Genomic DNA, 15,377 nt, shown 5'->3' with positions numbered 1-15,377 from the left:
TGTTCACTGTACAGAGTCATAATTTACCACATCTTTATCCAACCCTGTTTCCTAAAAACTGTTTCTATGCTACTAAATACTCTTTTGTTTACTAAATACTTTTGTCTAATACACATGGGTGACAAGTGAAAGGATAAGCCTGACTAACAAATGCAGATGCTTTCATACAGGTGCACTGCATTGTACAATTAAGCAATTAACATCCCATCATGCTCTGTGGCATGTATAAAAATGCTGTGCAGGCCCAGTCAACTCTGATTTTGTACTACGATGGAAAGAGGAGAAGATCTAAGTGACTCTGAAAGAAGGTTCGTTGTTGGGGCACAGATTTCAGGAGCTCCAGTCACAAAGACTGTTCAGCGGGCTGGGGTTTCAGAAGGAACAGAGACTAAGGTGACATCTGTATTTAGATCAGTGGGAAATGCATTAGTGTGATATGTAAGGAAAAACAGAAGAGTGACTCTTCCTCAGGTGACTGAGAATGTCCATACAGGACATGATCAGTCAACAAGAGCAGTCAGTCGACAGTTACATAGATAGCCACATTATAGTGGGGTTGCAGCGCATAAACCCCTCATTACAAAGATGAGTGCACATTTGAAGGTTCACTGGTGCAAAAACCATCAGCACTGGATATCTCTACAGAGATGTGGAAAAAAGTGACATGGTCAGATGAGTCATTTTTCACCTACAAGTGGGTGAGTGCATGTGTGGCTTACACAAAGAGAGCGGTACAGGCCTGAGTGCCTGACCCCAACAGTGAGGGGATCCGGCGGCTCTGTTATGCAGAGTGCATTTATCCCAGGCCTGCATTTTTGAGTTAACCAAATACAGATGTGCTCAGCGCAGGCAAATCTCAAAGTCCAGCTCTGCTTACGCCCCCTTCTTTGATTGGCTGCTGGAAAAGGAAGAAGTTAGGGGTGGAAGAATTCTCCACCCAGCTGTAATTTAGGTGTCATGATTTTCCTTTTTTGCCATCTTTCTCTGCTTTCTTTACAGACACAAGTAAGATGGCCTCAGCACATGACAGAGCTGTACTCCAGGCTATATTCAACCCCACCACCCCCTTTGGAGACATCCCTGGCCTGAACCAAGATGAGGAATTAATTGATGATGGTGAGTGTGAGCTTCTGACTTGATGTGTCTCCACATATCATGTCACAGCTTTTTATGTTTATCATTTCATAGCATATTGAATTTATTTGAACCCATTCCATTCCTGAACTAAAAAAAAAAAAAAAAGAAATTTTAATCCAAGTTGAGTTCTGGTGACATTTCTGTGTTTTCCCTGCCACGGTACCTGTCAATTGAGTTTGAGTGGTTTTCAACCTGTTTATCTCCCCCTGCCAGACAGTGGCTTTGACACAGAGTTGCTGAAGCAAGTGAAAGAGTTGGAGATGCGGGGTGTCTCAGCAGCAGAAGCTGGGGATTTGCAAGCTGCACTTCAGCTGTTCAGCCAGGCAATCCAGATCTTGCCTCAGCGAGCCTCAGCCTATAACAACCGGGCACAGGCCCTGCGGCTGCAGGGGAACACAGCAGGTACATGCCACAAATTCAATAATAACTCTTTTCACAGACACCGCAGTGTGCCGACAGATCAGACTGCCGAGTTTAAGGCCAGCATGACACTGTATCAGAGCTTTGTCTATCTGATGCAGTTTGTCAACAGTGTTACTGTATAGGCTCTGAGTTAGCTTCTTTCACCTGCTGCATGTCACAAAGTTGGCAGGGTTATATACACTGAATGTACAGAAGTATAGCGATTTTGCTCAAATCCGAATCTCTGAAAACTGAATAATTCCTTGTGACTACATCTCATCATTTACTTGTTTGATATTTGCAGAAAATGCAAAGTGAACTACACATAGGGTGACTCACTGTTGTATTACAGAGAAGCAGAATAGTATTGTAGTACTGTGTTCTTCTGAAAATGCAATTATTACTTGAAAATAGTACAGCTACTGAAATGACTAATACAAATGAAACTTACATTTTGAAGGAATGAAAATAGGTTGTTAGGTTATAATCAGCATGATAATGTTAGAATTATTGTAGTATATTATTATTATTATTATTTGACAGGATATTTTGCCATACTTGGTGCCAAAGCAGTTTAAAGCAAATTCAGCTACATTACTCTGAGTAAATATTGCAGTAAACTGACTTTGAGCCTGGACAGTGCAGCCTGCAAAACAGTACAAATTAAATTGAAAATCAACTTTCCAGACGTGTGCCTCACAGAGCTCTTCTCTCCTCTCAGGAGCCCTGGAGGACCTGGACCAAGCCATCTCTCTGAGCGGCTGCACTGGACGAACTGCCTGTCAGGCACTGGTGCAAAGAGGCCTTTTACGTAGATTAGCATGTCAGGATGATGGAGCCAGAGCCGATTTTGAGAAAGCAGCTGCACTTGGAAGTGAATTTGCCCGACAACAGGCTGTGGTTCTTAATCCATATTCAGCACTGTGCAACAAAATGCTATCGGAGGTGATCAACAAACTACGCAACCCTGAAGTGTCTGAGATGCAGTAGTTGATGTAGACAATTTGTTACTTGTACACCTTTTCTGTTGTGAAGTCATTGGTTAATAAAAGAACATTTTTAGCTTTTAATGTCCTTTTATTCCAGACAGTGTGTGGTGCTGCAAGTCACCACACACAATAAATCTGCAAGTCAGATTTATTGTACAGTATATAATGTTAAAGACGCACACAGATCACAATCCTCTCATTTTCCTCAACAGAGAGTCTAAATCAGAAACAGAGCTGTCTGTGTCTCATCACAAAGCATGCACTGCTGTTTTTAATCAAATACAACATATAGGACACAAGATGTCAGGTTCAGCAGTCAAATGCCAAACTTGTTTTATGGTGTGTGATGTGACGTGACACCATTCCACACACATGAGGCACTTCGGCTTTTATCCAGTAGATGTCAGTCTTGTCATGTTGAAAAACAGTGAACATCGGCAACATCTACTGCTTTCATGTTTTTTCTTTTTTTTTTTTAGTTATGCTTTTCTCCACATGAATGAAGAAAGATGGAACTAACAGTACAAGTCTGTTCAATATGGTAAACACAGGTAAACACAAAACACAAATCAATATTACAGAATATGAGGCCCCCTCTCAAACTCAAATTCTGTGTCCCAAGGGGGATTATTCAAGGTCAAGCTCTCTCAAAAACTTTCAAAATCCCAACATAACTAGTTCTATCTTGAAGCATTTTTCCTACTTAAATGATTTGTGGAGATGTTGCTAAAAACTAGAGAATGTGTAAATCATATCACAGTCTCCACAAATTTCCAGTTTCTGCCTAAATAAATTCATTGCATACACAGTGTCTGTCTGCAAGGCTTCAGCACACAACATCCCTGAATTCCCTTCTGGTTTTATACAGTAGCTGTAGATGTGGAGGCTTCATCCACTTTGCAGTTTTGTGGGTGCATAAATATCACATCTGAGTGATTCTTCACATGGCATTGCTCGTGTTGTGGTCCGCCCACTGAGCTCTGGGGCCATGAGCATTATCTCTTATGCTTTACTTCTCCATGTTTGTCTCTGACCTCTGCCAGGCAGGCTAAAACAACCGGCTCAGTGCGTTCCTCTCGCTGATAGAAGGAGCAGGTTTTCAGGTGATCTGACATGGAAGGGGTAACGCTGAAGCTCCATCTGTCCACAGAGGAAAACAGAGAGCTGAACTCCCAAACCTGTAAAACACAGAGACAGAGCTGAAGTAGGTGTAGGAGGCTGCTGCCAAGGCATCTATCAGTTGTATTGCAGCTGCATGGCCGTGAGGATAAATGTAACTTTAATATCCATGGAATCCAGATCACTGGGTACTTCCATCACATGTCAGGGCACAATGTTATTTTTGTATTTGTCAATTATAAATTTATACAAATTATGCCCTTCACTGGGGAGCAAATACTCAGCTGTCACCCATACAGTCTGATCAGTCCTGTTTCCATGAATGATCCCATATCTGACTTGTTATGGTAGCGCTGTGTTTACTGGCAGCAAAGCCCCAGGCCATTCCACATCACTGATATCATTGGCACGCTCTTTGTCCCATGATCACTGCAGTGCAGAAATAGTGAATGTATAAATACACACTGACACATTTATACTGTATTTATCCTTTATTACCTCGAGCAGAGAGGTCATGTTTTTCCCCACATACTGTAGGTAGGTTTGTTTATTTGTTTGTCTGCAGAATATCTTTTTTTCAAAAAAAAAACTACTTAAAATATTTTTTTTTCAAAAAAGAAATAGTGGAAAATTAGTCAAATAGCAAAAGAAAAACAATGAATTACATGTCAGCATGTGGTTTACCAAACTTTAGGTTTTGGTTCACAACTTTGGAAATGTGACCCACTGGAAAGAAAATGTTTCAGTCTGTCTTAAGGCACTGTCTGTCATTTTTAACTCTATGCACAACAGTTTCTCACACATACACTGGCTAATTTCATCCAATCTTCACCAAATTTGGGACAGAAAATATTTGAATGACCCCTCAAAACATTTTGATTTATTGCCCCCCCCCCCCCCCCAATTTATTTTCTGGACTGCTTTCCAAGCCCGGTTTCCAAATTCTTTGAGATGTGATAAACTGACATGAACTGCCATAAGTCTGCAGTCATCTACAGAACCTAAAGGAACTGTGCACATTTGATGGCATTTATAGATGAAGCAGTCATGAAACAGCCATAGCTCAGCAGTCATTAGTTTGAATCACTTGAAATTTCAACCTTATACAAACTTCTCATATTTCCAGACAGGATTTAGGTTGCTTCCAAACATATGAGGCAGCTGCAGGAGCATCCACAAGGCTCAGACCACCAGACCAGTGGGCGTCCTCATGGACTTGTGAAATAAGCCATGGGGTCTAAGGTCTAGCTTGGTGGTCTAACGCAGACAAAGCATCCCCCTGGTTTAATTCCAGCTGTTGCATGTGACCACCCCCCCATTTATCTCAAATCCCTCAACTGTCTGTCACAGGTTGTTTACAGCTTTGTTGCTAAATAACATAAAATAATGACAATTATGTGGACTGCAGGGGTTCCTCTAGAGTTGTTGCAGATCTGTTTCTGTTGTTTATACTATAAAACAAAAGTAGCATGTGCAACATTGAATGATGCTTAGCTCAGCTGTTTAGTTACCAGAGCACCACTTCGACACCAAAGTTAGAGAAGAAAACACCATTGCCTATTTCCAAACATCCTCATCCTGTGCCTGGCCTCACATGCAGCTGTTTTTTGATAAGGCCTGATAAAAAGTATCAAATCTCCAGTGGCTCTTCCAGCGGGAACCCATTAACTGTTGCCAACATGGCTGTCATTTAATTTGTAATATTGTTAGAGAGGACTGTCGAGAGTCTGGAGAGTGTCTACAATGCAGCAGCTGTCATGCTGTATGAATGACTGAAATTTTCAAATGACAGTTGACAAAATGTTGCCAGATACTAAAGGGGAACTGATACGGAAAACTGGCCTTGTGTTTACTTTCCCTTCACTGAGCACAAGGTTGAGATTGAAAGAATATCTCAGATGGAATGGCAGCGCTCATTCATTAGAATAAATAAATGTAATTATATGATAAAAATATATCTTCTGTAGTTCAGTTACCAGAAATAGTCATGACAGATGATTCAAGCAATTTGCACAATATATATATATATATATATATATGACAGAAAAACAAGAATATCTAAAAAAGAGAATTCTTAAGGATACTTGCTTTTTTTCGACATCTCCAGGAGCTTCCCCCATGGGAATATGTCTTTTTCTCCCACTTGAGGGAGACCATCCCTCTCTCTTGCAACAATGTGGCACACACCTCTCTCATCAGTTGGGAAACCTGGGACAGCTGAGATAATGTAAAACTGTCAAGGTAACCGGCAATGTGCTGAAGAATCTCCAGGGGCAGCCTGCTCAGCGGATCCAGATTGTGTGCACCATTTCTCTCTTTCCTGACTTCACAGAGGGATGAGGGGACTTGTGGCTGGAGGACAACGGCGCTGACATCTTGGCAGAATTTAATTGTAGCCTGGTGACCTGCCGGCTGAAACCTTGTCTGGGTGAAAGTACAGCCGAGGTATGCTAAGGGGCACCGTTGTTGTAACCAGCCGTTAAGAGAGGCCTGTATGTCAGAGTGCACATTCCTGAAATGAGAGCGGTATTCATCGCGGCGAAAGAAGTGGCCACACTTGTAGCTGAAAGCTGAACTTGTTTTGTTGTGTCTTCTGGTGACAGATTCTGCTTCAAGATGTACATAAAGAGCACGAGGTTTGACTGCTATGACATCAGCCAGGGATGCATCTGTTTTGAATGGGGCAGAGCAGAAGTTGTATGTTTGTGTTCCTACGTCTACATAAAGACCATCTATCGCCACACTCTCTGAGATTAAATGTCCTTTCAGTTCCTTTTCCAGGGAGCAAAGGAGTGTGGTGCTAACCTCGTCACACTTTGGAAGGTCCTCAAGTGACAAGCCCAGATCTGCAGTGTCAACACACTGGTGTGTGGTCTTGCCTTTGTGCGCAGGGTCCTTCAGATGACTGCGCTTTGCTCGATAGCTGGTGGGAACATTAAACGAGCGGACAGTTTTAACCTCAATGGGCTCCAGATTCCCGTACACAAAATCCTTTTCTCTCGGGGTGCAAGCTGCAAGTTGGCCAAAGTTAATCAACATTGCCCCATTGTGCACCAGGTACATGTTATATTCTGCAATGTTGACTTCTTTGCCTAACCTCTCAAGGACGCCATCTTGCCATGGCGCAAGGCCAGTTGCACCACTGGTGCTCGAAGCAGCAGCAACATTCTCTTGGTTCAGATGTGAGTCTCTTATCTCTCTCTGACAGTTTGATGATTCTTGCTCATCCTTCCCCTTTCCTCTTTCTTCCCTCTTATTCAGGTTTTTGACAGTTTGCTCGCATCCCCCCATCTCCTTTGTGAATATTTTCTCCCAAGAGCTGTAGTTCTGAATACTCTCCACATCGCTGCTCTTCGCCAAAGCATCTTTCTCCTCTTGACTGGGTTCTTTTTCCTCCATCCTTGTGCAGCTATTTTCTGCAAATTCACCACAATCAAAAGAACAGGCTGTCTCTTCGGTAAGACAGTTGACCCCAGCGATAACATCCTGGAGGGCAGAGTCCTCCATCAGCTCAGGAAAAATGTTCTTCATTTTTATGGATTGAAACAGCAGCTCTTGGTCTCTGAGAGCCAGAGCAACATCAAGGTGCAGCTCAGTTTGAGGGTTTTCTGAAACATTTCTGTAGAAGGGCAGATCACTTTCAGAAACAGGCCAGCGGTTCCACTCCTGAGAGCAGCAGACCACGCTGGCAGGACAGACCTCCAGGTGTTTTGCCAGCCTGTGGCGCAGCATGGTGAGAGGACAGCCATAGGCAACGTTGAGGCAGGGGACCGTCTCATTTGGACAGAGGAGCTGGTGCTCCTCTTGCTTGCACATATGGAGGGTGGCACCACAGTTTTTACGACACTTGATGACCATGCATGACACAGAGATCTGCACCCGGACTTTACAGTGGACATCATAACATTTCTCACAATGCTCATGATGACCCACTGGCATTTTTCTGCTCTTCACCTTCAGAGGAAAAATTATACAAAATAGCAGAAAGTTTTGCAACATGTTTTGCATAATATTACCAATTAAAAGCTACAAGTAATATAAGAATATAAGAATCTGTTTTAAATGTTGATTTCAAACAGTGAAAACAAAACGCACTTACCATTGTTGTTTACCAACAGAAAAAAACAATCATCTGAGAAGAGATTCATGCGAGAAACATGGTTAGTTGCATTTCTGAACCATATGTATAAAGTTATTACTTAGAAAAAAAGATAACTCCATGAAATGTATTGATAATATACAATATAAAATAATCTTTAAAAAAAAAACCTGTAAGGTGTATACAGCAATACACATTGAGTGCATAAATACCATAGGTTGATTTAACTCTACTATTCATTGAATATACATTTTTAAATATACAGTCAATTAAGAAAATAAATACTCCATCTTTAATGTACAATGAGAAATTACTTGTCTAGCTCACCAAAAAAAAAAAAACAACCAAAAAAAAAACTTTCAATTAGGTTTTTTGTAAATAAAGTCAACTACAGAAAAAATAACAGTAAAATTTCTCACCCTTTGTTCCTCTGTGCCTGTCACCTTGTATTTGCTGGCACGTCCGAATAACCTCTGCACTGTGTCTGGACATTATAAATAGACACAACAGAGGGCCAGACAGGCCAGTGGGACGGGGCACCATTGTCACACACCCATTAAAAGGAAAGGTCAAGTTACAGGCTCCACCACTGCTTCACTGTGAGAGGCTGGTGATAATAGCAGGTAATCCAGGTTCTCAACAGTTTAACTACTGTGTGTTCAAAAACATCAAAATCTTAACAAGTGCAACACATTTCCAAAATCAAAACAACATCCGAAAATTATAAATGATCGCTCAAAATAAATGCACTAATTAAAATATCTCTTCACAGATTGGATTCTGGGATTACCAAATTTATTTTTAGAGGCATGAAATGATCATTTATAGATGATTATTTCCTTAATCAAAAATGTAAACAATACAGTGTTATTCTAAAGGCTTATTTGTCTTGACCATTGTCCTCCACTAGATGTCAGTCAAACACTTTCAAAACCTCAGAGGTGTGCTGTCACGTACATTTTACGTGACAGCACACAGATTAGTTCAGTTCTTTTGGGTTACAATGAGATCAAAAGGCATTTTTCATGCTGTTTACTGAAAAACTGGTTTTAACACTGGTCAATTTAAATTTATCTCAAGTGTGTACAGTTGATTATATCCCAAATTGAACTGAAAATTGAGACTGTTTCCGGACCCATGTGTAATTTTTAAGGGAATTAGAGGGAGGAAAACAGCTTTGTCAAATGATGTTTTGGTTCAACATAGACACTGATGTATTTTCAACACCTCGTGTCATTTGTGGAGTAGAGCCAAATAGCTGCCTCTTTTAACGAAATCACCTTTCAGTGGTGTCATTACATTATTCCCTGTTACTCGACAACAGCGATAGTGTCATTTTACACATACAATGTGTCATTATTTGTCGACTTCTACAAAGTATGGCACTGATTTCAAAGTACAAATTATTTGTGGAAAAGTGTCTGCATGTTATACTGTGTTGTTTGTCATTCATGGCACCTCTTTCCTTTGTTTGCAGAAATACTGTGTTGTGCAACATAATGGGGCATTGATCCAGTGTAACTACCTTTAACTAATTACACTCATTTACATTAAGGCTGGCAGAACTATCATCCCCTTCATTCCCCCACATCACCCTGCAAACACCTCCTGACACCTATTTTCCCTGTCTCTGTAAAATGTGCTGGACCCACAGTCTGCAGCTGGAAGTCTTTGTGCAACTTTTTTTTTCCCACCTGCCACAAATTACAATGAACAGCTTAACAGAGGCAGCTGCTTCACTCTCTATAGGTTCTGCAATCAGCATACATTTCATCAAGAGAGAGACAGAGAGAGAGTGAGAAAAAAATATTTTCTATTTCAGTGTCTTGTTGCTATACAACAGCAGCACAGCTGAGCTTGGAGAGTTCTATTGTTTCAGATTAGTCAAAGACAGGTTTAAAAGTGCCTTAAAGCAGATGTACAAATAATGGATTAATTCTGTATAACTGTTGCTAAATTTACCTATACAATTTTCTTGAAACTTTATTCATGTGCACTGATGGACATCGCACTGACCAGGTACTGTAATTTGAGGGCTAAAACCCTGTTTACACAATTGGTATTGTCAGCCAGGCAAACTGCAAATCAGGATAATGCCTGAAATCCTGATTAACTGTTCTGAATAGAGCGAGTGTCTTCAGCCACATGAATGTGCCAATTTTAAAGTATTTTGGGAAATACGCTTATTTGCTTTTTTTTTTTTTTTTTTTTTTATCAGCATCGCTCTCATCTGTCCAAATTTCACACAGATCAAACAAACTATCTATCAATATTCTCGTGTAACTTCATCATGCAAACTCATAAATTATTTTTACATCAACAAAAATCTGAAATTCTGACCTTTTCATAAAAGAGTCCTTTTTAAGTTTTACCAACAGATTGCAAAGTAACAAGATGTTTAGCAGCACATGGAAGTCTTATTTAATAAAATTCATTTGAACCCTCAGCTTGATCTCTTATGCAACCTGGCAGCGCAAAAAGAGGATAATTACAGCTTGTCCATTTTCTGTAGCACGGATTTGAACAATTCTGAGGCTACGGGTTAATGATTCATGCAAGCTCCATATCATTTAACTCTAATTTAATGTTCTGAAATGTGACTGGGCAGCTCTGGATGGCAGACAAAAAAGTCAAACTTGATTAATATTCAAAGCATTCAAAAGCTGTCAGTACACAGCAGGACTGATAAAAGCATCATAGGTTTCAAGTTTTATATTGAAGGTTTTCCTGTCTCCACCAACACACCAATGGCAGTGTATCCTCACACGGTCTACAGAGCTTCCTACAAATCTCAATTCCCTAAGATTTCCCTAACTGCCTTTCCTTTTGAAGATTGCCCTCATTTTGGGATTTCCATCTAGTTTATCACACCTTTTTCTCTATGCACATTTTTCTCTATATTGTCCCAATGATCCCAAAGAATATTAAAGTGCATTCAGAAAGTTTTCAGACCCCTTCACCTTTTTCACATTTCGTTATGTTGCAGTCTTTGACGGTGATTCCAGTCCTGAGTCTTCTTGGGTGCAATGCAACAAGCTTTGCACACCTGGATTTGTTGTGTCAAGTTAGACGAGGACATCAATGGACAGCCATTTTCAGGTCTCTCAAGTAATGCTTGAGGTTCAAGTCAGGACTCTGACTGGGCCACTCAAGGACATTCACAGAGTTTTCCCTAAACCACTCCTACATTGTCCTGGCTGTGTGCTTAGGGTCATCATCTGTTGGAAGGTGAACCTTCAACCCAGTCTGAGGTCCCAGCACTCCGGACCAGGTTTTCATTAAGGATATCTCTGTTTTTTGTTCTGTTCAGTTTTCCCTCAACCCTGACCAGTCAATCTGTCCCTGCTGCAGAAAAACACCCCCACAGCATGATGCTGCCACCACCTTGCTTCACCATTGGTATGGTGTTGAGTAGGTGGTGAGCAGTGCCTGGTTTACTTCAGGCGTGATGCTTAGAAGGCCAAACAGTTCAATATTGGTTTCATCAGATCAGAGAATCTTGTTTCTCCTGCAGGTGCTTTTTTTGCAAACTCTAAGCAGCTTTCATGTGTTTTTCTCTGAGGAGAGGCTTCTCTCTGGCCACTCTGCCATAAAGTTCAGATCAGTGGAGTATTGCAGGGATGCGTCTCCTATGGGGAGTTTGTCCCATCTCCACACAGGATCTCTGAAGATCCGCCAAAGAAACCATTGGGCTCTTGGTCACCATTCGTACCAAGGCCCTTTTCCTCTGATTGCTCAGTTTGGCTGGGCTGCAAGCTCTTGGAAGAGTCCTGTTTGCTCTAAACTTCATCTGTTTAAGAACTGTGGAGGCCACTGTGCTCTTGAGAACCTTCAGTGCAGCAGACATTTTTGGTAGCCTCCCCCAGTTCTGTACCTCAACACAATCCTCTCTCTGAGCCTCGCAGGCAGTTTCTTCTACCTCATGGCTTGATTTTTGCTCTGATATGCATCTGTGAGAACTTTATATAGTCCAATCAAGGTGCAGAACAGTCTCCAAGGGGATCAAGAAGGTGAGCACCTGAGCTAAATTTCAAGTGTCATAGATGAAGGGTCTCAATTCTTGAGATAGTTCATTTTTTTCATTTTTAGCAAAAAAAAAGGGGGCATTTAAAAGAAAAAAATCTGTTTGTCTGCTTTGTCTTTGTTGGGCATTGAGTGTAGATTGATGAAGGAAAGCCATTTTAGCTGCAACAAAACAAAATGTGAAAAAAGTGAGGGGGTCTGAATATTCTCTGAATGCATTTTATTAATAAGCACAAACCACTGGGACAACATAGAGAAAAATGTGCTACTGCTGAATTTCCAAAAACCCAGGAAACTGTGCTGGTGCTGTGTTTATTACAGAGCTCAGCCCAGCAGAGGCCTATAAATAAGCTGCAGACGAGTATGGAAATATCTAATGAAAATGAAAATGTACTAGCTCAAAACGGAATTCAGATACTGTCTGAGTTTGAACTTTTAAGCTGAGAAACCAAAGACTTCATGCCTGTTACGACTAATAGTATGTTTTGGTTCATTGAAAACACCCAGAAATTCAGTTAAAACATGAAGAGACTTTTACCCATTTTTAAAGTGTCCCTATGATAATGTTCTACCTGTTAAGATCATAACAGGTTGTGAACACCACACTGACATATCACAAGCTTTTCAATTGTTGTGGTGGACGTGCTGGCAAACTGTCCATTTGGAGCCATGACTCTGTTCACATGATGAATGTAAGTCCAATATTCACTTCTTTTTTAGCTCTGTTTTAAGTCTTGAGGGAAATATTCAGCTTTTAGCAGCCAAATGCTCCACTATGTCTCTCAGCTCATCGCTAACTGTGTCTATCTAATGTTTGGTGCTGAGCAGGCAGTGTACATTGGGTTGTACATTGAGTGTTTTCTCTTAAAAAAAGCTGCGTGCTGCAGTCAAAACGACACTATGACAGCAGTGAGAGTGAATCAAAACAGTTGTGAGCCAGAGCTTAAACTCAGTATAAAGCTCTGTAAAGCCGAGGGAGCTGCAGAGGTGAGTAGTAATTCTTTGTAAGTTCATCACTGTTAGTGACCTCTTTCACAATGTCATTTTTTTTTCACAATGTCATATTGCTATCAGTGTGAAATACTGTTTCACGTGATAAAAACACCTGTGCCTTTTAGTGTAAGGGCTTGTTCTCCTCAAGAATGTATTTTTTGATGAGTGGGAAAAGTTCTATTCACCTCATTAAAACTATAAACCCTCTCCATCATTTTAAGGCCCTAAAGTCTCTTTAACCTGACACTGCAAATTACCTCTCAGCTATAGGATACATTTAATACTATATGCCTTTGGGTGAGTATTACACTACGAGCCCCCTGTGGATGACATATTGTAGCATATGGTCAGCCAAAAATAGGAGAAAATGCAGATAACCCAACTTCACACCTAGTTTTCACTTTCTCATTATACAGCCTCCCTCCTCCCTTCCCACTTAATTAGGAGGGTGACATGCACATTTTCTTTTAAATCCCTCTGCAGTTCAGCTCTCAAGCCGCTTGTCTGACCTGACTGAGTAAAAACGAGACGGTTTGCTAACCCTGGCCAATGAACATGCAAATGTTTATGGGCATATCAATTTAGCTTCCAGCCTTTCTGCACCCAATATTCAGCTTTTAATTACTAAGACTAATTAAAAGTACCTTGTAATGAAGTCTGTGTAGGTTACCCCCAGGGCAGGGTACTTTGTGTCATTTTGCATCATTAATGGAGAATATGCTGAAGAATGACAAAATCACAAAAGTTGTAAATGAGACTTCTTTTCATAATGTCGGGGGCTAATAAGTGCTAAGAGAAGGAGGATACAGTTTAGGACAAGTTTTCCACACCACATAAGATTTTAACTGTGCATCTTTGCCAAACCTCCACACTTTTTCACCTCTAGAGGGATGTCCAGTCAGAATTACCTGGTTGTACGTGAACACGGTATGTGTGTTGCATTTGTTATCTGTAAGATACACATAATCTGGATTTGACAGTGCTCTGCCATGCAAATGTCAGGGGAGCATAAAGCTGTGTTGGCTTGGAGATGAAACGTGGAGGAAAATTTGTGTCTGTTCTGTTTTCATAGTTCCACATACAACATTGTTTATAAGCACAAAACTGCATGCCCTATATCATTTCACATCAATGGGAAATGAATGGGAAAACTAGCTACCAACTAACTGTTTATAAATGGCAGTAAATGACAGATCTTTATATTTGAGGCCATATGCTAGATTGTTTTACTTAAGCCAACATTATGGGTTAAGTAAAACAGATTTTAAGTTACTTTAGTTACTACTTTACTTCGCCCATTACAACTCTATGGTTGTAATGGGCAGTATTTATTGTTGGATTCAGCAATCGAACATTGCATTCATTCATTTTCTTGATGGCTCCACAGCAAACTGACAAACTAACATATGATAAGTATTTCCTTATAAACTTATTAAAGATGCTATCTTAGTTCAAAACATTCAAAATTTAACTAAAATTATCAACAGAATGTGAATTCTTATTTTTTTGATGTTAAGTCGAAGACATCTATGTGTTGTGTTGCAGAAATACCTACTGAAGTCAGCGTGCTAACCAGCTTGCTTCGGCCCATCCCTTTTCGTAATACCACTTTTTACCTCAAGAGTGAGTCCCCTGTAGTGTCCAGTCTGCCCTCAGTCCAGCATGAGAGGATGAAGAAATAGTGCTTCCCAGATGACGAATCCCAGGCTCTTGTCAATCATGTTCAAGGTATTGCTCCTGGTTAGACAATTTAAGGACAGATAGTCAGTGAATGGAACAGTAAACACAATAATGTCAGAAGCTCTTAGCAAGCGCCTGTTATCACCACCACCACCACCACCCGTTCCTGGCAAAGAAAGAAAAGAAGTGACAGAAATAGAAGTAAAAGAGTTAACATTGGCATTGCTTTCCACCGCTGGAGACGGCTCTTGGCCGTCCATGTCCAGTTGCCTTCACATAGCCCATAGAAATACCATGACCTGGATGACTGAGAATCTTCACAGACAACTCCTGACAAAGTGTCTGGGTCTTTAGCTGCTTGTTAGCAATTCGCTAACTTTGCCAAGGTTTATCAAAGCTTGTTTGCTGGAAACGAGTGCCTACACAGGGTTGATCAGAGTGGTGTGACTGATACTTCAGTGTGAATGTAAATGTGCTATAAAGCCAAAGGGCTAAAAGGCATAAAAATATAAAGCTGCAGAAAAACTGGGGAAAATTCTGTCTAGGTTTGTCACTATAAGCAATGCTTTCATATTATCATTTGATTGGTCGATAATATAAAATAGTTTTATAATGGAATTTTAAAGATAAATACCTTCTGACCATATACTATAAATCCCTGCATCACAGTCATTGTCAGGATTCAGTATTCCCACTTTTATTATCTAAGCATAAAGAGGATCTTTGGTCAACTTTAAATGTCGAACAAGACTTAATCATGTTAGCATCAGCAGCTTTTGGAGAAATAAACTGAAAAACAACAGGGCAGGGATTGTTCAAAAACTTAAGTATGAGGTTTGCAGAAATGTCCCATTTCAAAGCTGTTTGGTGAGCATATTGTGTTTGGCATCATTTGTGCTACACAACCTATTATGACCAAAGGGGCTTTATTACTG

At 40.6% G+C, this 15,377-nt stretch overlaps 2 protein-coding genes across 2 annotated transcripts; one reads left to right on the top strand and one right to left on the bottom strand.

Annotated features, from left to right (window-relative positions):
- Positions 1-958: 958 nt before the first annotated feature.
- Positions 959-2,609, top strand: ttc36 (tetratricopeptide repeat domain 36). The gene is made up of 3 exons (XM_041046769.1): positions 959-1,116; positions 1,351-1,539; positions 2,261-2,609. Exons 1-3 carry the CDS (start codon positions 1,011-1,013, stop codon positions 2,527-2,529), a joined length of 564 nt encoding a protein of 187 aa, XP_040902703.1. The 5' UTR covers positions 959-1,010; the 3' UTR covers positions 2,530-2,609.
- An 820-nt stretch (positions 2,610-3,429) lies between these two features.
- On the bottom strand, positions 3,430-8,273 carry LOC121187525 (F-box only protein 40). Its single transcript, XM_041046799.1, has 4 exons — positions 8,166-8,273; positions 7,747-7,779; positions 5,736-7,601; positions 3,430-3,706 (listed from the first exon to the last, which is right to left on the bottom strand). Exons 2-4 carry the CDS (start codon positions 7,747-7,749, stop codon positions 3,524-3,526), a joined length of 2,052 nt encoding a protein of 683 aa, XP_040902733.1. The 5' UTR covers positions 7,750-7,779; positions 8,166-8,273; the 3' UTR covers positions 3,430-3,523.
- Between the last annotated feature and the right edge of the window lie 7,104 nt (positions 8,274-15,377).

This window comes from Toxotes jaculatrix, chromosome 9, assembly GCF_017976425.1.
Source record: "Toxotes jaculatrix isolate fToxJac2 chromosome 9, fToxJac2.pri, whole genome shotgun sequence".
NCBI lineage: Eukaryota > Metazoa > Chordata > Actinopteri > Toxotidae > Toxotes > Toxotes jaculatrix.
This window is presented reverse-complemented; position numbering and strand designations above follow the sequence as displayed.

What these genes read in the sequence shown, in the direction of transcription:
- ttc36 (XM_041046769.1), top strand. Translation starts at nt 1,011, where the DNA reads ATGGCCTCAGCACATGACAGAGCTGTACTCCAGGCTATATTCAACCCC. An exon ending in TGAGGAATTAATTGATGATG is followed by an intron (nt 1,117 to 1,350) that starts GTGAGTGTGAGC and finishes TCCCCCTGCCAG; the next exon opens with ACAGTGGCTTTGACACAGAG. An exon ending in GCTGCAGGGGAACACAGCAG is followed by an intron (nt 1,540 to 2,260) that starts GTACATGCCACA and finishes CTCTCCTCTCAG; the next exon opens with GAGCCCTGGAGGACCTGGAC.
- LOC121187525 (XM_041046799.1), bottom strand. An exon ending in CCTGGAGATGTCGAAAAAAA is followed by an intron (nt 3,707 to 5,735) that starts GCAAGTATCCTT and finishes TGTGTTTTACAG; the next exon opens with GTTTGGGAGTTCAGCTCTCT.